The sequence below is a fragment of the Muscardinus avellanarius genome, assembly GCF_963383645.1.
Source record: "Muscardinus avellanarius genome assembly, chromosome: 7".
Lineage (NCBI taxonomy): Eukaryota > Metazoa > Chordata > Mammalia > Rodentia > Gliridae > Muscardinus > Muscardinus avellanarius.
Window position 1 is genome coordinate 29902607 of NC_137793.1, and position 22054 is coordinate 29924660.

A 22054-nucleotide genomic window follows, 5' to 3' on the forward strand; every position below is an offset into this window, starting at 1 on the left:
ACAGTGAGTGTGTTAGTGTGGTTGGGGGACCAGCTAGTGCATGTGATACAGCTCCACAACCCCCCAGTGCAGGAGTGCAGCCTGGAAGGAGGCACCATCACCATGGCTTCCTGGAGATCACAGTTCCAGCGCAACTCAACTCTATCAGATTCTCCAAGGATGGGGCCCAAGGCATCAGCTCCTTTCAAAGCTCTTCAGATAAGCCTGCTGTGTAGCCAGGATTGACAGGCTCTGCCAACCTAGTGACAGGAGCAGCACACTTGTGTCAGGACCCTCTACCTTCTGCTGTCCCTCGTCCATGTCCAAAACCAAACAGTGCCCTCGAGGAAATGGAGAATGTATGTGAGAGACAGATCTGTCCTCCGTCTCTGCACAGAGGTAGGGGGATCCCACCAAGTGTGATGGGTGAAGAAGCTTTGATTCACTTGTGAGATTAAGTTCAATTCACGGGACTGAATTTTCAAGTTTCTAAAGTGCTTAAAATTTGTTATGCCACAGACTGAGCTATCATTTGGGAAGCCCGAATCTAGTGAAAATAGGATACATGCTGACCACTTGCTGGCAGGTGGTAGAAGAATAAAAAGTATTCTTGCATCCATCCTAATTAGCTAGACTCTTAGATTAAGCAGGAAATGTTGTTTAAACGAGTGGAATTAAGTTGGGGTGAAACAAAGAGCATCAGTTAGATGTGGTCAGAGTAACGGATGGGCAAAGTATGTGAACTTGAAAAGCAAAAACACTTATGATTTGTTCTGTGAGGCCTGGCATTGGAGAGAATTTATTACTTACAGAGGATTTTCTTAAATTTTAGAAAAGAATTTTTTGTAAAGATATTTACATTGAGCCGGGCGTGGTGGCGCACGCTTGTAATCCCCACGCTTGGGAGGCGGAGACAGGAGGATCGCGCAAGTTCGAAGCCAGCCCCTCTGGCTTCAGAGACCCTGTTTCCAAATTAAAAAAATATATTAAAAAATAGGTCTGGGAGTGTATCCTGGAGGTAGAAGGGCTTCCAGGAATCCCAGTACCACACACACACACACACATACACACACACACACACACACACACACACACACACACACACACAGATATTTACATTGTTGGGCATGGTGGCCCATCCTTGTAATCACAGCATTCGGGAGGCTGAGACAGGAGGATCATGGTTCACTGACAGCCTCAGCTACTTAGTGAGGCCCTTTGCAACCCAGTGAGACCCTGTTTCAAAATAAATAATTTAAAAAATAGGGTTAGGGGTATAGCTCGGAGGTAGAATGCCCCTGGGTTCCATCCCCAATACCCAAAAATATATATTTATGCTTAGTTATTTTGGATAGCTGTATAAATTCTTGAATAACAGCTCCATCTTTATATTTTATATGGAAATATATATATATACATATATATATATATTTATATATATATAATTTTGTGTTGGAGTTGTAAGATAATCTTTTAATTTTATTTGGCTTTCTTTATTTGACTTTGTTTCTATTACTGTACCTATTATTCTTGGCCTTGGTATTTGTCTTTGTTTGATCTATTACTCAGGTAAAGCTCCTTTAACCGGGCGTGGTGGCACATGCTTGTAATCCCTCTACTTGGGAGGCTGAGACAGGAAGTTTGTGGTTCGAGGACAGCCTCAGCTACTTAGTGAGACCCTCCGCAACTTAGTGAGACCCTGCTTCAAAATAAAAAATAAAAATTAATCAGGCTGGGGGTGTATCTCAGAGGCAGAATGACCCTGGATTCAATCCTCGGCACCACAAAAGAAAGCCCCTTTACAGACTTTTTAAATTTTTTCTAACTTTATATATTGTTCAGTTGCATATGACAGTATGCATTATTTTTCTTACCTCCTTAACTAGTTCAGAATGTTCTTTTTATTGTAAGTACAATGGTAAGGAACTTACACTATTGCTAATACACATTTTCAAGCTTTTTAAATGTATCCCACATGTGTATATAGTAGAGTATCGATGCAGGTAATAAATGCATCCACTCATCAAAAATCTAAATCAGCATCTATTACATGTTAAATACCACCAACTGCAATAAAGTAATAATAACAAGAGAGAGAAAGAGAGAAAAGAGAGAGAGAAAGAAAGAAAGAAAGAAAGAAAGAAAGAAAGAAAGAGAGAAAGAAAGAAAGAAAGAAGGAAAGAAAGACAGACAGACCAGGGTAAGAGCTATACCACTTTCTTTTGCTGTTTTATCCTTTTCTTCCCATATTGTAATGAAACAGAGAGAAACAAAGTATGTATCTGAGGGAGAGAAAACCCCTACACACAGGGCCACCTTACTTTCCAAGAGAAAGAAATCTTCTGTGGAAAAAAAAAAATGAGCCTTATTTTATATGATATTTAACAACTAAAAATTTCATGGCTTTCAATTACCAGTGGGGGAAATAAATCTCTTTTGTTATTTCTAAAATAATGAACACGTATAATTCAGCCTACTTTCTGCCTAAAACCCATGGCATTCAAATGATAAAAGGGAGTCTCCAAGCCCGCTGGTCTGATGAGTTTATTCCCCAGGTTTCCTGGGTTTTCATATTAAGGGCTATTTTCTTGGAGCCAAATCAGAAAATGTGCATGTGGGGTTTCTGGGCTGGTTTCCATGGTGAGAAGAGTGCAGGGAGGCCACCATTCTTTCCTTTCCTCGGGAGTGATTGTAGTATCTGTATAATTCAATATACAGTATCTGTATAATTCAATTTTTTTTCAAAATTAACCAGTCTAGTCTTTTCATAACATATAACGAGGAAATTGGAATTTAGGGAAGACTCTATGCCCCTCCCCACACTCACCTTGTATTAAAAAATGGCTAATGTTTTCTGAGCTCTTTCGGCAGACCGAACAACGTGCTGAATGTTTTATATTCATTTACTCATTTCTTTTTTGCAGTAGTTCTATGAGGCAGGCTATATTTCACATTATTTTAAAATGAAGAGAATCAGAAACTAAGTAATTTGCCGGTGATCACATGGCTAAGAGTTAATAAGCTAAGCATGAAAAGGCTTAGATTTAAGCCACGCTCTGTGTGACTTCAGAAAGCAAGCTTTTCTTTGAAAGAAGCAGGAAGAGAGAAATTTTATTTTATTTAGAAACAAGGTCTCACTAAGTTGCCGAAAGCCTCACTAAGTAGCTGAGGCTGGCTTCGAACCTGTGCTATCCTCCTATCTCTGCCTCCCAAGAGCAGGGATTACAAGCGTGTGCCACCACGCCCTGCCAAAATAAAATATATATATATAAATATATAATAATAATATAAATATATATAAAGTATATATGTGTGTATTTATTTATTTATTTATTTATTTATTTATTTATTTTTGGTGGTAGTACTGGAGTTTCTGGAAACTCTTCTACCTCTGGGATACACTCCCAGACCTATTTTTATACTTTTTTTTTTTTTTTTAATTTGGAAACAGGGTCTCTTAAGCCAGTGCTGCTGGCTTTGAACCTCTGCGATCCTCCTGTCTCTGCCTCCTAAGTGCAGGGATTACAAGTGTGCGCCACGACGCCCGGCTATATAGATATAGATATAGATATAGATATATTTTTATATGTGGCTTCTAAATGTTTCTAAGCCAATTTAGTTAGGCTGACATGTTGGAAATGTTTCTTGTTTCATTCCAAAGCAAATGCTTGGCTGTCATAAATTATCTCCTTACCAGAACCTTTTTGGGACAGGAGTCTTTTGAGAAGGAATTGTGAGTGGAAGGGGTTTTCACTTTTTAAAAAATTATGTTCCCAGTAATTCGGTAAAATCTACCTAATAGGCATTCACTGGCGCCCATTTTATAGTGCTTCTATAGTAAACTAATTACAATTGACCAGAAAGACAAATCTAAAACGAGAGAAAGGAAACCAGGGTAAAATGCTGGCTGAAGATGAGAGGAAGCATTTGCTTGACTATGGAAATGAGAACGGTCCGTCTGCGGGCTCTTTACCACTCTCTATACAAAATTTTCAAAATTCATAATCTTCTACCTCCTACTCCCTCTGATCACGCTAGTCCTTCCTAATTTCTAGTTTTAGATCTATGGGAACATTATTCGGGTCACTCAGGTTTCAACAGTTAAAAAATTCTCCTTTATAAATGGGAGACGTGTTTATGCATATGTGTATCCAGATTTGCTTAGAAAAAGTGTAAAATGCTGATAAGGAAAAAGGAAAGTAAATTGACCCTTCTACCAAAAGACGTTTACAGTTTCTTTCCAGATTTTTTCCTATGCACAAACACATATACCTTCACAGTTTTTTAAAAGTTGGATTACACTAAATTTCTTTAATCTCAATTTTTGCTTTATAATATAATACAATAATAATAGACATTATATAGTGAGTGTTTATGATATCCCAGGCACTTTGCCAAGCGTTTAACATTTATATCATTAAAATAACTTATATCATTAAAATCTCAGAACATGAAATAGGTTTTGCTATTATTTTTATTTCATAGATTTTGTTAAAAATCAGGCCCAGAGAGAAAGTGATATATATGATTATAACCACACAGCAAGTGATTGACAGAGCATGAAATTAAATTTGAGTCCAAAAACATCCAGCGTGGGACATGGAGGAGGCGGACAATGATAAGGAATAATGACTGACTTTTATTGAACCTCTTGACAGGTTGATTCCTGTTCCAAATGAGCACATTGCATCATTTAAATCAAAAACAGTTTTAGGAAGCAAAGACTACTGTTATTCTCAATTTACAGATGAGCAGACTGAGAAGAAGGGAATTTGCAGGGTGTAGCTGGGCCACAGTCATAAAGAATCTGATGCCAGAGACTGAACTCGTGTGTGTGTGTGTGTGTGTGTGTGTGTGTGTGTGTGTGTGTTGAGAAAACTAGGGATTGAACCCAGGAAACTCTTATCACTGAGCTACATCCCCAGCCCATTTTTTATTTTTTGAGACAAGGTCTCACTAAGTTACTCCAGCTGGCCTCGAATTTGGAGTCTTCCTGCCTCACTCTCCAAGTCCCGGGATTACACACTGTGCTCAAAGACCCAATTTTTTTTTTTTTTTTTTCCTGTCGTACTGGGGATTGAACCCGGAGGTATTATACCTCTGAGCTACACTCACAGCCCTATTTCATTTTTTAATTTTGAAACAGGGTCTTACTAAGTTGCACAGGGCCTCACTAAATTGCTGAGGCTGGTCTTGAACCTGTGATCCTCTTGTCTCAACTTCCTGAGCACTGGGATTACAATTATGCACTATCAATTATGCACTATCATGCTCGTGTCAAAGCCCTAACTTTTTTTGTGTGTGTGGTACTGGGGTTCCTAGAAACCCTTCTACCTCCGGGCTACACTCCCAGACCTATATTATATTTTAATTTGGAAACAGGGTTTCTTAAGCCAGCAAGGCTGGCTTTGAACCTGTGCGATCCTCCTGTCTCTGCCTCCCAAGTGCGGGGATTACAAGCATGCGCCACCACGCCCAGCCAAAGTTCTAACTTTTAACATGCTGCTATGCTACCCCTTGGTTCAAGTCAATATATATCCCCTTGCTAGAACCAAAGCCCACTGGTCTCTGACTTAGCCTATGTCTTCACAACTGGCACTTCACTTATTTTTTCATGCGAGTACATATAATTGTCATTTTAATGAAAGGGTAGCAACAAAATGTATCTAACCAATTCCTCATTGCTCAACACTTGGTTGTACTCATTTTGAAATACTGTAGTTTTGTAGTAAAAATCTTATTGGCAGAATCATTTCTTGCATCTTAGTTATTTCTTTATAATCTTTACAAATTTCCATTAATATAACAATATATTCTATTTCTACAAATCACTAAAAGTGAATTTAAAATGTTTTTACCACAAAACATATACGCTATTCCACAATGTATACATATTTCAAAAAATCATGTTTCACACAATGAATACATATAATCTTTACTTGTCATTTAAATTAACTAATTAAATTATACAGGTTAATTTATCTCCCTCCTGAAAGTTCCTATTGACCTCTGTTTGCTCAGGAATTGTCTGACTCTCGTCCCTATATTTTTTTTTTACCAATTGTGAACCAAATCTTTAATATTCTCAAAATGATAAGTAAAAGTTGTACCAGATTATAATATGAAAATCACCCTCCTTTGACTCTTGTGGTAAAGTGCCTGTTTATATTCTTTGTCCATTTTCTATGTGGTTATTAATATTTTTCCTATCCTGATGGTTTTTGTTGGCTATATATAGAAGTCTTATCGCAATGTATTAGGAATACTTAAACCCTAGCATATCATATCTGTTATAAGCTATTGATACAAATATGGCCTCCTACTTTTTAGTTTACTCTTTTTATGACATTACCGACATAACTGAGTTTTTCTTAATATCACCAAGCTACTCTTCTCTTTGGAGAGGTGCTGACGATTGAACCTAGGTCCTCACACATACTGTACATATTCTATACCACTGAGCTATATCTGTAGCCCCTTGTCCTTTTACTTTATTGTTTCTATGTTTAATTATATTTTAAGAAAGACCTTATCACCTGAATTTAGATATATTTACCTAATATTTTTATTATTTATATTTTTACTTACCTCAATTGTATATTATTTTGAACATAGGTGTTTAGGATGTGACTTTATTTTTGCTACATTATTAAATAATTATTTTGAGACTATGCATTAAAAAGTCCCTTCAACCCTTCTCATGATAATTTGAAATATACCCATCATATATATTAAGTAATGTTATGTACTCACATCTGTCTTCTGTGGCTTTCAAATCTTATTTAACATAGCTTTAAAATGTAGGTTAATCATAGAATACAAGTCTCTTTCCTCATTTTCTTAAAAAATCTATATTATCCCCTCACTTTCTCATGTGCATGGTTATTTATTTTATATTAAATTTATAGGTTTACTTTTTGAATCTTTTCTTTATGTCCTCACTAAAGTATAAGGTCTAGGCTGTTTGTTTGTGTTTTGTGGTACTGGAAATGGAACCCAGGGACATTCTACCTCCGAGCTACACTCGCAGCCCTATTTTTTATTCTTTATTTTGAAACAGGGTCTCATTAAGTTGCGTAGGGCCTCACAAAGTAGCTGAGGCTGTCTACAAACTGTGATCCTCCTGTCTCCCAAGTACTGGGATTACAAGCGTGCACCACCATGCTCGGCTTCTAGGGTTTTTTTGTTTTTGCCTGTCTGGGGATAAAACTCAGGGGCATTCGATCTCTGAGCTTCACCCCCTCCCCTATTTTTTATTCTTTATTTTGAAACAGGGTCTCACTAAGTTGTGGAGTGCCTCACTAAGTAGCTGAGGCTGTCAGTGAACTGCAATCCTCTGGTCTCAGCCTCCCGAATGCTAAAATTAGAAGCATGCGCCACCATGCCTGGTGACTTCTAGGTTTTTTTTTTTTTTTTTAATTTGAAAACCAAATTATAGAAATACAAATACCTAATGAATGTATTAAAATGTAGTCAAGCGGTCAGGCTTGGTGGTGCACTACTGTAATCTCAATACTTGCAAGGTTCCAGGCCAGTGCACAGTAACTTCATGAGACTCAGGCCCCTACACACACACACACACACACACACACACACACACACACAATATATATATATATATATATATATATAGTCTCTATATATATATATACACACACACACTATATATATATATATATATATATATATATAGTCAAGCTTATTAGTAACCAAAAGAATGCCAATTTAAACCACTTTATGAAATACAATTACACACTTACCAGGTGTTAGCTAATTCCAAGTGTGAGTACAGATGTTGAGCAAAAGGAACTTTAATACACTGATATACCACTGGTCCTGGTGTGAACTAGCACTGCCATACTGGTAAATAGTTTGGTATTGTCTACTGTTGATGACTGTCCCCATCAGCAGTTCCCCTCCCAGGAATATATCTAAACACCAGGAGTCTTTCATGTACAGGAATATTCAAGACAGCATTGTCATGAGTCTCCTAAATTGAAAATTGACCAAAGAGTTGTCAACAATAAAACTGGTCAGTAAGTTACAGTATATTCATATAGCATTAAATGTGAACAAACTATAACTACATACAGCAACTTACATAATAGACCAGAGGTAGAAGGCCCCTGGGTTCCATCCCCAGTACCACCAAAAAAAAAAAAAAAAAAAAAATTAAATACCAAAGAGCACAAGGTATAGGATTTAGTTTAAGAGGACTTAATAGAATGCAAGAAATAGGCTATTATCTTTTTGCTTTAACGATGTTTTCTTAATTAGAAAGCACTAAGATAGAGCTGGGCGTGGTGGCACACACTTGGAATCCTAGTACTTGGGAGGCTGAGACAGGAGGATTGCAGGTTCGCGGGTAGCCTCAGCTACTTAGTGAGGCCCTCTGCAACTTAGTGAGACCCTGTTTCCAAATAGAGAATAAAAAATAGCTCGGAGGTAGAATGCCCCTGGGTTCAATCCCAGTACTGCAAAAAAAAAAAAAAAAAAAAGAAAAAGAAAAAAAGAAAAAAAGAAAACAAAAGAAAAGAAAGGGAGGAAGGAAAGAAAGAAGGAAGAACTGAGATAAATAGATTGCTAGGAATTTCTTCATCCACAGTCCGGGGGGGGGGGTATATGTAATACAGGAAAAATTAAATCATTCTAAAAATGTATACATCAAGCATAAATCTATTTAATAACCAAGAAAGTTGTTAACTTAAAATTCAGGATGGTGAGTTCCAGAGAAGTAGATAGGGAAGGGGCAAAACTCTACTTCTTGATCTGTGTAATGCTTACACAAGCATTTTTTTATAACTTTATTAAATTCTTCTTTTATGTTTTATTTGCTTTGCTAAATGTATGTATAGAATTACCTTAAGAATAGTATACAAAAAGACTAAGTGGCTTTTTTGAAGGAAACCTTGCACCTATCCAAGTTAATTTGTACCCTCTTAGGAGAAAGGGATCTTCTTGAAGAGTTAGTGAAAGCCCCTCACTGTCTTTCCCTCCTTTTTACGCTATTTGGGAGCTCAATGAATTGCCTATCTGTTCTGCTTTTGCATGATGCCATCATTTTTGTTCTTAGTGTCCGACCAAAATTCTTCATTGCCTAGCACACTGTGCGTGATTCACGTTCAGTGAATGCAGACATACCCAAATGCCTTTGTGCCTGAAAACAGAGCACCCAGAAGAAGAGAAAAAGGAATAGTCATTCCACAAAGCTGGGGGAAAAAAAAAAAGAAAAAGAATACACATATACCCTCCGAGGATGAGCCGTGTAACAGAATACACAGGTCTCCTTGACTACTGTTTATTTTATGTGGCATTTTCCTCAAAATTATCTGCAGCTTCTCTAAGTGAGATGTCTGTCACCTCCCACCTGCGGGACTCTCTGAGATGACCTGTGGTGAGAACTGAAAACGTGTGTACTCCATCCAGTCTGTGGGAGTACGGTGGGTCAGGGTCAGGGCGTCGTCTCCTAGCTGAGCTGGGAGCTGCGCCTTGTGGAGAGGGTGCACTGGGGCACGAAAGGTGAATGCACTAGGGCGTGAGCCCTACTTGGTCCCGCTACATCGAGCTCTTATGGTCAGGGTCAGTGCTGGGCACTGGGAAGTCAGCATCTACCTTGCTAATGGATGCTGTCCACAGAATTTTACTTAGAATTTAAGTGCATCAGCAGGCAAGCCTGTGCATGGAGGCTTTGATTTATCTAGAATCAGCATTTTCTATAGAAGACTGGAGATCAAACCTATGCACCCTTGCTCTAGGCTGAATCCTCCATTAAGGATATTTGCCTCTCTAGAAAAAGTGCCAGGTACTATGCTGAGATTTTCACATCCATTAGTGCATTTAATTTTAACTCTATAGAGATTGCCTTCTTGGCTGGGAACAGTGATGCACACCTGTAAATTCCAGTACTTGGGAGCTAAGACAGGAGGATCTCAGGTTCAAGGCCAGCCCCAGCAACTTAGTGAAAACTTGTTTCAAACTTAAAAAAGGGGGGGGGGAATAAATTTAAAGGAAAGGGAGTATGGTTTGGAGGTAGAATGTCTTTGGGTTCAATTCCCAGTACTAAAGGGGGAAAAAAGATTGCCTTCTTATCCTTTTACTTTTGCCTATAGAATGTCCTGCTCTGCTGCTCAAGGGCAGAGGAAGTAGGGGATACAGAACTTGAACCCAGGCAGTACAGCTCCAGAGCCAATGATCACAACTAAGACCTAAATAGTTGATTTATTTGTCCATTCATATAACAAATTGCTGTCCATCTTACTGCCAGGTTCTATACTAGACACTAGGAATGTGCTGACAAGATTGTTTTCCTTGTGTTTCATTCTCCTTCTTCCACCTCTCAGGACCTAGGCATATTCCAGGGAGGCTAAGCAGGAGGCTCCCAACATGGCAAAGTGCTTAGACTGAGGGGGTAAGAGTGTGTGTGGCTCTCCTTCCTTTGGAGTCACTTCAGAGCACCACGATTGCAAAGTGTAAAGGACCCATCAAGGTTGTAAAATCTTCTGCTTCCCAGAGCATCCTCTAGAGCATCCTCTCCCCCAGGAGGAGGCTGCAGGTTCTGCCCTTGCTGCTTCTATGTGATTCTGACATGTTGTGCCAAAGTCTGAGCATTGTTTACAATCATAATGTAAATTTAGAGCCCCTAGGGTGAACCTTCCAGGTCAAGACACAAGCATATTCTCAGCCTTCATTTCAGAATTCAGAGCCAATTTTTTAAGCAGGTACATGATCAAAATAAGAGAAGAGTTTGTCTACTAAGGCCTGTGCATGCCTGTGTGTGCTGGCTGATGGATGAGGCTACTGCGAGAGACCAGAAAATTGGAAAATTTTGCCTGCTGTGAGCAATCTAGCAGATAATAAACATCCATAAAAGTGTTTCTATCAATGGATAATTAACATCCATAAAAGTGTTTATCCTTTATGCTGGTAATTCTCCCCTGGAGGACTTTGTTGGGAGAACAGATATGTTAATGTCTCAGGGAGCAAAACTGGCCTAACTTTTCTGTTTTTCAGCACCTGAGATGTTCAACTCCAAAAGAGAAACAGGTTACTCCTTTGCTGTAGATTGGTGGTCCCTGGGAGTGACGGCGTATGAGCTGTTGAGAGGCCGGGTACAGTAGAATCGCATGTTTTCTTTGGTTTTTCTTCCAGCAAATTTGGTTTTAGAATGAAAGGATATATTGGTTGCTGCAAACCAAGCAGTGTATTTGAGAGCTGAGAGCAGCTATGTCATGTGATGCTGATGACACCCCTGGAGTTTTCTGCACAGATTAATTTACTGTCCTACTTATGGGACCAACCCTGTCAGTTACATTAAATTATGTAGATAAAACTAAATGAATAATGTGGGTATTATAAATCCCCAAAGAGAGGAAATCAACACACCTCACTAAATATCTTGGGTAAATATATGTTTGTTTAAAGAAAGTCATTTTTTAGTTACAGTACAGCACTAATTCAGACACACCTCACAAGGCGAGTGTGAATTAATAACACAGCTCATGCCCTGTCTTGTTGGACTCTTGTCTGTCATTTGGCTCCTGGGTGCCGGGTTCAGTGGCAAATTAGTTTCCCCTTAAAGGAAACAGCTCTTAAACTAAGAAATTCTCTTCTAAGATAGAGAGGAAGGGGGAGAAGGGGAGAGGGAGAGAGAAAGAGAATAAGTCAAACAAATGATAAAAATGATATTTTATACAATTTTTACAACAGTACTGTCTTTGCCAGCCCAGCCTTCCATAACAAAATACTGTAGGCTGGGTGATTTAAACAACATATATTTATTTTTCTCAGAGTCATTGGAGCTAGAAATCTAAAATCAAAAAGCCGGAAATTTTGAGTTCTTCTGAGGTATGCTCTCATGGCATGTGGACAGTGACTTTTACTGTGTCCTCACAAGGGGAAAGGGAGAGAGGAGAGGGAAAAAGGAGAGTCTTCCTCTTTATATAAGATCCTTAGTTCAATCACAAGGGTTCTACCTGCATAGAGGCAGGTAATAACCCTAACTACCTGCCAAGGATTCATCTTCAAAACCATCACATTGAGAGTTTAGGCTTCAACATAGGAATGCAAGTGAGATCACGTTCAGTCATGAAATTTAACCCCCGTCAAATTCATGTCTCTCTTACATACCAAACATGTTCATTCCATTCCAATAGCCACAAAAGTCAAGTCATTATAGCATCAACTCTAAGGTCTAAAGTCCCATCTCAATGTCATCTAAGTGAGTGTGGATGAGATTTAAGGTATGATTCATCCTGAGGAAAAATTTCTTCCTAAGTGTGAGCCTAAAAAACTAAATAAGTTATTGTCCAGTTTCTGTGCTTTCAAATAGAACAGTAGCATGAACACAGGATGGAAAATACAATTTCAAAAGAGAAAACCTGGGCGCGGTGGCGTGCACTTGCAATCCCAGTACTTGGGAGGCTAAAACAGGAATATTCAGGTTCACGACCAGCCTGTTATTTAGGCCCTCCACAACTTAGTGAGAATAAAAATAAATGGGCTGGGATATAGCTCAGAGGGAGAAAGCTACTGGTTTCATCCCCAGCACTGCAAAGAAAAGAGAAAAAATAGAAAAGAAGAAAGGAGGACAAAGTCCAAAACATTGTGTGGCAAAACTCATTACTTCTTAAGATTCAGGAATAATTCTCTGACAATAACAAAGGATGAAGTACTGTCATTTGCAACAAAATAGATGGAAATGAAAAATACAGCAGTGCATAACATAAGCCAGGCACAGAAAGACAAATGACGTGTGCTCCCACTCATTTGTGGAAGCTTAAAAATTGGTCAGATAGGAGTAGAGAGGGCAACTTCGGAGAGGTGGAGGGGATTGGAACAGAGAAAGGGTGGATAATTAATACCAAATTACAGTTGGAGGAAGTAGAGCTAATGTTCTATATCACAGTAGGGTAACTATGACCTCCAACAATTCATTATACATTTCAAAATAATAAGAGAAGAGTTCAAAAGTTCTCAGCAAATAGCGATGCTGGTATTTGAGAAAATACAAATTACCCTGATTCGATCATCACGCATTGTATACATGTATTGAATTATAATCCTGTTCCCCATAATAGGTACAAATATTATATGTTAATTAAAAATAAAAATAAAAGGATACTCCTCTTTGGTTTAATTATCTTCCCTCCAGGTCTTTCAAAGGGGCAGCATCTCTCCAGTAGCTGGGGTGGAGGAAGAGAGACCCAGTAGCTCAGCCAGAGCCCTGTCCACAGGGCTACCTGTGGGTGCACTGGGGACCTGCAGTGGGAAAGGCAGCCCAGTGCTCTCTGAATTGCCCTGGTGGTCCTTCTCCCCTTCTGGAAGACAATGTGCATTCATAGCCAGATGACATTATGGTCCTGTCTGTCTTGTGAAATCTAAGTAGTCTGACAGCCTTCCTTCTTTCCACCCCAATTTCTCTGTGCCCTTTCATTTGAATGGGCAGTATTTTTGCTGGTATAATCTTATCTTTATTTCTGGCTTTTGTCAAGGTCACTGATTAAATTTCTGAGCCACATGCATCATCTCTTTATCAACTAGTTGTTCAGCTGTGTCCCTGATGTTCTCTGCAGCATAAGCTTACTCACTTTTTGCAATATGGGCTGGTCAAAAATTTTCCAAATTTTCAGTGTTCTATTTTCTTTTGCATGACAACTTTTTCAGTTTTCTCATCTGTGCTTTGCATTTTATTGCAAGTAGTTGAGAGGAACCAAGCCATTCCTTTAATATTTTGCTTAAAAATCTCCCCAGCCAAATATTCGGTATTAATACTCACATGTCCTGTCTTCCACACACAGCTAGAACAGAGTTCAGACATGGTCTTTGCCACTTTATAATGAAAATTACTTCCCCTTTATTTTCTAATAGCATGTTTCTAGTTTCTGAGACCAGACCAAACTTACCCCTAATCCCTCCCTCCTTCCTTCCCTTCCTTTCTTCCTCTCTTCCTCCCTTTATTGTGAATTGAACTATTCTACCTTGGGCTACACCACCAACTCCTTTCTTTTATATTTTGAAACAGGGTCTGGCTAAGTTGCTGAGACTGGCCTCAAGCCTGTAATCCTCCCATCTCAGCCTCCCAACAACTAGGATTATAGGTATATGCCACCATACCCAGCTCTAACATCCATATTCCTGATAAGCTGATAAACACTTTATTGTATTTATTTATTTATTTATTTTGGTGGTACTTCTACTTCCGGGCTACACACTCCAAGACCTATTTTTTAATATTTTATTTGGAAACAGGGTCTCTTAAGCCAGCGAGGCTGGCTTAGACCCTGCGTGATCCTCCTGTCTCCGCCTCCCAAGCACAGGGATTACAAGTGTGTGCTACCATACCTGGCTGAGCACTTTAAAACTTAAGAGAAAGAAGATATCTCTCTCTCTCTCTCTCTCTCTCTCTCTCTCTCTCTCTCTCTCTCTCTCTCTCTCTCTCTCCTCTCTCTCCATCATGTAAGGACACAGCAAGAAAACACTACTCATCTTCAACCAGGAAGACCACCATGAGGGTCCCATACCTCATAAGCCAGGTATGGTAAGCACTTTAAAACTCTTCTAGCCTGTACCCAATAACCACTCCAAAGTTGCTTCCATGTCCATGTGCTTAGTAATTTTGACAGCATCCCTGTAATTAGTACCAAGTCCATTAAATCAGCTAGGGCTGCCTTGACAAAATACATACATCCAGCAGGGGACTTAAACAACAGAAACTGATCATTCTACTTGTGGAGCTGGAAGTCTGAGACCAGGGTGTCAGCCTTCTGCTGAGGAATCTCTTCCTGGTTGAAGATGAGTAGTGTTTTCTTGCTGTGTCCTTACATGATGGAGAGAGAGGAGAGAGAGAGAGAGAGAGAGAGAGAGAGAGAGAGAGAGAGCGAGAGAGAGAGAGAGATATCTTCTTTCTCTTAAGGCATTAACCACCATGAGGGTCCCATACCTCATATTAAAATCCATTGAAGACCCATTTCCAAATACCATCATAATGAAGGTAAGGTGGCTTTGATGACCAGATCATGGTGATGGATGAAACCAGTGATTCTTCCAAGATTGTTAAAGACTGTGGAACTGTTAAAGACTTTTGTCTCCCTGACACTGAGAGCTGGTTCATCCCACAGAACCAAGGCATTTGGGTCTCAAGTCTTTTGGATACTGCAGCCGGTCTAACCTTGGAGTCATTCATTCTATTTTAGTCACCAGCTCTCTTCCTGGTCTTACATCATTCCACCATAGATTCTACATTAAGAGGACCGTCTTACAACTGATCTGTCTTCTCATGTATTAGAACAACCATTAGAACTTGGGGCCATTTCATCGTGTCTGATGCTTCATTTTACTCACATAAGCAAAAATTAATTATTCTACAACAACCAGAGGAAGCCCTCACAACCCCGTGTGTCTCGTTCCCTCTACAGGGCACCCTTCATGCCTCAACATTCATTTGTTCACTGTTCTTATTTCTCTCTGCCTTGAGGAGATCAGCTATCTGTTGAGGATATTTCAATTGTGATGTGTTTTTTCATGTTAATGAAAGAGGACAACCTTTGTAAGCCAGACACGTAGGTCCTCCAGGATCAGACACAGCTTTTGATGGACTTTTTCCTGTTTTCTAAAGAAACTAATCAAGACATGAATACTAAATTAATAATTATACAGATGAGCACATCACTTACTTAAAGTAGAAAATCTCTGTTTCACCTCACCCTCCAGTTCTTCTCTACAACACCTTCCCCACAGACCCTCATCTGGCCCCTTCTAAGGTGAGAGTGTTCCGCCTTCACCTTCTCAAAACGCTGAGCAGCGAGTAGAAAAACAGAAACCCCTGCCCGTTATCTTTCAAACACGATAGCATTATATTTCAGTGTTACTCACCTAGAAAGGATCTTCATACCTGCTTGAAAAGAATTCTGCTAAGAAAACAATCACTCTTCCTTCCTCCCATGTCACTTTACTTCTATGTTAGTTCCCTGTGATCTGATGCAAAAACATTGACAAATTCATTTTTCCAAAACAACAATTGGGCCTTTCCCTTAAAACAACAAATATATGTTGTTGTTAATTTCCTCTCTCTCTCTCTCTCTCTCTCTCTCTCTCTCTCTCTCTCTCTCTCTCTCTCTCTCTCTCTCTTTCTCTCTCTCCAAATGCCTTAACTTGGCATTCTTCACCTTTTAGACCCAGTCTAACTTTTCAGAGTTTATTTCCATTTGAATAATCCTGAACCCTCATGAACTCACTGGGCCCTCTTTGATTTTCTTCCTCTTCTCAAAGATTCCTTTGAGCCTCTTTATCTCTTGTTGCTTTCTGTAAAGATATTTCCACAAGCTGGATATATGGCTAACTTAGCGAGACCCTGTCTCAAAATAAAAAATTAGACAAATGTAGCTCAGTGGTACAGCACCCCTGGGTTTAGTTCCCAGTAACACACACACACACCACATTTTCAGTGTAATTCATGATGATCTTCTTGGGAACTGATAAATTGAGTTTGAATAAAGTTAGGAATATATTGGATTTGAGGGATTTTTAGAACCTCTATATACAATCTATATTGCTCATGCCTAAGAAAGTATATATTATTCAACTCCTAATTTTGTTGACAGTGGGGAGGAGGAGGGAGACGACCTTCTTCAGATCTCTTTTTATTAAGATCCTGCACTGGGCTTGGTGGCACACGCTTGTAATCTCAGCATTTGGGAGGCTGAGACAGGAGGATCTGGGTTCACGGATAGCCTCAGCTACTTAGTGAGGCCCTTTGCAACTCAGTGAGACCCTGTTTCAAAGTAAAGAATAAAAAATAGGGCAGGGGGTGTTGTTTGGAGGTAGAATGCCTCTGGGTTCCATCATTCCAAGTACAGAAAAAAAAAAAAAGATCCTGCTTATACTTTATGACTTAGGACAAATGGTGGCTTTTCTAAAGAACCTTTCTTTGAGCTCCATAGGTAAAGTGACCCATAACTGCATCAAACATTTATGTGTTTTCTCCTGTGGCCCTTCTGAATTTAAACCTATTAAGAAATATAGAAAACCACAACAATGAAAGGAAGAATCAACGATAGTCCTGAGACCAAAGAAAATTCCCGATTAAGAAATTAGACTTCGTTTGACCTACAAAAATGAACAATTTGTTATATTCATTCCCAAATATTTTCTGGTCTCATAAGTATAATCTGCCTTTATAAAAACATAAACATACAATTTCTCATTTTCTGAATTTTATTTGTGCATATTAATCCTACAGAATAGTGGGTTTCATTACAGCATATCTGAACATTTGTTATTAGTATCTTAGGCCAGAGGCCTGATTCAAGGCCCCAGTAAACTAGGTCCAGCCACTCAATCCAAACGCCAAGCAGAAGTGGTTATGGTGAAAGACAGGAAGAGCTTGAATGGATGTGGCCATATTGGAATGGATGTGGCCATATTGGGATGGATGTGGCCATATTGGGATGGATGTGGCCATACTGGAAGACAGGGTGCAATCTAGCACCTCAGCCCCGTCTTCAGGTTGTTGATGGGAGCGGAGGTGTAAGAAGAGAAGAATCTGGATGGGGTCAGGTCTTTGGAGTTAAGCAGCCCTGGTCCAGCTGTGCTCTGGCTGCTCAGCTCTGGTCTGTCAAGTGGCTCTGGAGAACTGCTTATCACCTGAGCAGGCGATTTCCACTTGTGGCTCAGGGTGTTTGCTTTTCAGACCCGTGTCCTGGAGTGGGCTGACTAGAGACGTTCAGGCACAGCTCCGGGGCTCTGGAACAGCTTGCTACAAGTCTTGCCTCAGACTTCCGAGGGGAAAATGGAAGGCTAATAAACCTTGTATTCCTAGGTTTTAGATGAACAGTCCTTAAATGATTACCATGTCCATGTGCCAAGCTGAGTAGGACCCTGACCCAAAGTTTAAGGTAATGCAGGAGACAGGTTCAAGATGCAGGCAGAGATGCCAAGTGCCTTTACTTACCTGTAGAGCATCAGCAAAAGGAGCCTCTCTAACTTTCCATTGCATATTCATATAATGTACGTCCACCCACATTAACAAAAATAAAATCGCTTTACCTTTCTGTTGAGATGTATTTTCCATCAAAAAGATAAAATGTATAACTTTCTAGATCAGAACACCAATTCTAATTTTTTAGGGTTAAATCTTATTTGTAAATGTATTGCTCTTACAAATTTTTCTGAATATGCCCATTTTTATGTTTTTACCTCTTTTATGTCATTAGATAGTTAATTAGAGGTGAGGAAAGTATCTTATACAGCTCAGCATTACTCACAGTATTTACCCTTTAACATATAAACAACAAATATGTATCGAATGAACAGAAGAACAAATAAATACAACTCAATTTTGACAAGAAAGAATCACCAAGGAGGTTGTATGTCATTTTGTGTCAAGATATATAGCTAATTTTAAGAAAACGAATTGCCAACACTTAAGTACCAGTATCATCATTACTAAACCACAGGAAAAGGGTAATAAATAATAACTGCCTTTATACTTATAAATTCTTATTTACAGAAAAAGTACATGCTTCACAGAGAAAATGTCCTTGGTAATATCCCCATAGCCTCTGCACTTGACCACAGTCTTGGCGAATGTGCCCCTCCACCAGGAACCCGCTTTGTCGTCTGTCTCTCAGCTCTCCCATCACCACAGAAAGGCCAAGGCTCATGTCTTTGGCAGCTTTGTATTATTCATAAATATTAATTTAAAATATACCCTTGTCATTTTGCACCAAAATTAATGGCTGGAACTCTTCTTGCTTTTGCAGTCCTGAAATATGATTATAATTTCAGCACATTATTTATTACCATCTAATATTTCCCTTTCTACCTTGTTCATTCTTTATGTTTCACTCTTAGTTTATATGCTGCTCTAAAGTTTTTGAAATATTCTGTCATTCACTGAAACTCTTTTTTCTACCTGTATCCCATTTATTTAAATGTGTCTCTGTGTGTATGTGTACGGTCTATGTAAGCACTTAGGTGCTTCTGTATGTAGATTCTAGGCTCCGCCAACACAGAAATCACACCTCTCTTGTTTTTCACTGAATCGCTAGTGCCCGATAGAGGTGGTGAAACATAGTATGCATTCAATAAGTATTTGGTAAGTGAATAAATATAAATGAACAAATATATTTATTTATAAATAAATAAATGAACAAAGTTGATAAAGTGAAATTTTAAATTTAGAACCGGAAAAAGTAAGTTAACAAATGAGATAAGGAAAACTTGATCCTTTTTATATGACAGACTGTGGAGATTTGTTTTTCATGTTCAATTCACTCATGTAAACTCTTAAACTAGTTGATTGAGGCATTCATAGGTTAATTCAGTCAAGTTTATCAAATATTTTGTTTGCTAGATGGTCAAGAGATAATAGGCTTAGCAGCAGTAATGAACTGAAATAAAGAAGAAATTTAGAAAAAAAAGCAAAAATACTGCTTCACATTCATATAACTCTGGAAGCTCCAGTCTTCTCAGCTTAGCCTAGCCCTTGTTGATAAATGCTAAAAGAATCTAGTGGAATAACCTCTAGTGCCCTCAGGCTGGTCATAGTCAAAACACATTGGTAAAGGTGAGGAAACAACCAGTATTCCATTTCTAATATTAAAGTGTTATTTCCCCTATATTATTACCAAGACGAATCACTTAGCTATGGTCCTTTAATTAGTCTGAAGGAAGAAAATACCATGGCAGTTGGTTTTAGAGCTTACTTAAAAAGAACGAAAAACGTGACCTAATCTTCCTCCCAGGTCCTACCTCCTGGCATTTCATGTTCCCTGTGCAACTGACCTTGACTTTCTACATGCTTTATATTTCTGTTGCTAAGGATTCATTTCTTTGATCACTATTCACATTTATATCTGCTGTTTCCTATAATTGTGCCAATAACAAAAAAAACAGCTCTTCTAGGTTTAATAGGCATTAACCACTCTATTGAGAAGTTTACTCTCTCCTCTAATTTTCCCAGAATCTCATGAGGTGATTCATCTTAGATGAAGAAACTGAAGCTGGCTGAGTTTAGCACCCAAATCCTCCCCTCTGAAAGCTCAAACACTTGATTACATTATATTACTTAGTACTTATTTACTATAGGGAAACACATAGATTCTTTTCTTCCCTTCAATTTAGTTATTAGTAAGTAGTCATTTATTAAATATCTGGAAATGGCCAGTCACGTGATGAATGTGTATATTCAATATATTAACCATCCAATGGTTAATCTAATGTGGAAATTTTGTTCATTCACAAACAATTAACAGACAAATATCCGATGCCTATTAGATGCTAGGTCTCACAGACAAGAATGAGAATGTGGCATACTTTCTGGCTTTATGTTCTCATGAAAGAAAGGAAATTTCAGTTAGTGAGTTCCTTGCAAAATAGAACTTGATACTGATAAAGGCTGCCCCCTAATGGACGGCTGTGCCAACCATAACAATCCACTTGGTTTCTTTTCTCCCAATTAAACTATCAGGATCACCATCCAGTCACTACATTATGATATGAGATTGTAATGCACCAATAAAGTTATTTAAAAACCTACACATGATTAAATAGTGAATAATAAAATGACATATTTCAAATGACATATGGGGATTGTGGACAACATTAACCTTTGGTAGGTTTGAGTTGAAATTACAAAAAGAAATAAATTAAAGGGAAAAGAGTACACATGAACCTGTTTCCTCCAGAAATTAAAAATAAATCTATGCTTTATCGTAAAATTCTGCCCACTCCATGGCACTAGGGACTCCTAGGATTCGGGGCTCAAGTTGATGTTTCCTGAGTGGCTTTCTGCCCTGAACATCCTCATTATGTTTCAAATAAGTGGAAAAGAGACACAGCATATTACTAGGTCTCTCTGTAATCAACCCATGAATAACAGCTTTGAAAGCTTCAATTCATTGGGCACTTGTTTGGTGTTTTAAATAAATATTATATGTTACCTTTCAAAACAGTTTTAAATTCACATTTCAAAGGCTAATTCAGCCTCCCAAAGTATTTTGTTCGGATCAGCAGAATTACCACTTTTTAAAAATTGTGATATCTCACAAGAAACTAGAAGTTTCTGGCATCTCTAAACAATTGTAGGAGGTCTGGCAAGGTGTAGCCTCATATGCTACGGCAGCATAACAGCTGGATGGATTATGATCGATATTGCTATTTTATTGGTTGAAAATTTATCTTGAAAGCATTTGCACAATTTTTTTTCTTGACAAATAAAAAGACTCTTACTTCTTCTCTCCCTGAAGAGACCATATCACATTCGTTCCAGTACTCCCAGCAAGGAAATTGTGCACATGTTTGAGACGGCTATTGTGACTTACCCTTCTGCCTGGTCACAGGAAATGGTGTCACTTCTTAAAAAGGTAAGAAGGAAGACTGCCTGTTAACAGCAAGTAATAAAAGAAAGCATACTGGCTGAACAAGAGTGCACACCTGTGATCTCAGCTATTCAGGGGTCAAGGCAGGAGAATCACTATAGTTTGAAGCTAACCAGGGGAACTAAGTCAGTTCTTGTCTCAAAATAAAACATAAAAAGGCTATAAATGTTTCTTGGTGATAGAGTATCCCTAGAATAGAGGGAGGAGGGGCAGGGGAGGGAGAAATGAAGAATCATGTTTTCTGGTTTAAGGTTAGAAGTTAGTATATACTATTAAGGTAGTCACGAGAGTATGCATTTGTCAACTGGCTGTTGATGCTAAGAGCTTTCAAATATATGGCTTTGTTAAGTCAGTCCATAAGTTTGCCTCAATGACTCAAAGCCTTCTTAAACTTGCTGTGTTCAAAATGGAAATTTTAATCCCCCTGTATTTCTCAGGCTTCTTCTAGTGTTCCCTCTCAGGGGCTGGTCCCTTCAATCCATCCATGTATGCAAGCCAGAAACCAGCACTCACTCCTTCAACACCTCCATAACCAATCCATCCTTGAGTTTGGAAAGTCTGCATTTTAAATATCTTCTGAACATTTCACTTGTCCTCATCTCTACTGCTATCTCCCTAAGACAGCCACCACCAAGTATTGTCTTGGAACTGGTTTGGCCTCATGTATTTTCCCCATTCCCTTCTGTCCTCCACTCTGC

The 22054-nt window shown here is 38.8% G+C and overlaps 1 protein-coding gene across 1 annotated transcript in view; it reads left to right on the plus strand.

Annotated features, from left to right (window-relative positions):
• The window catches only part of STK32A (serine/threonine kinase 32A), a gene marked incomplete at its 3' end in the record, with an annotated part of 115421 nt that overhangs the window by 87963 nt on the left and 5404 nt on the right, over positions 1-22054 (plus strand). The window contains exons 7-8 of the mRNA XM_080698204.1: positions 10990-11087; positions 21225-21341. Coding sequence (XP_080554330.1) covers positions 10990-11087; positions 21225-21341 — 215 coding nt within the window. The remainder of the gene's footprint in view (positions 1-10989; positions 11088-21224; positions 21342-22054) is intronic.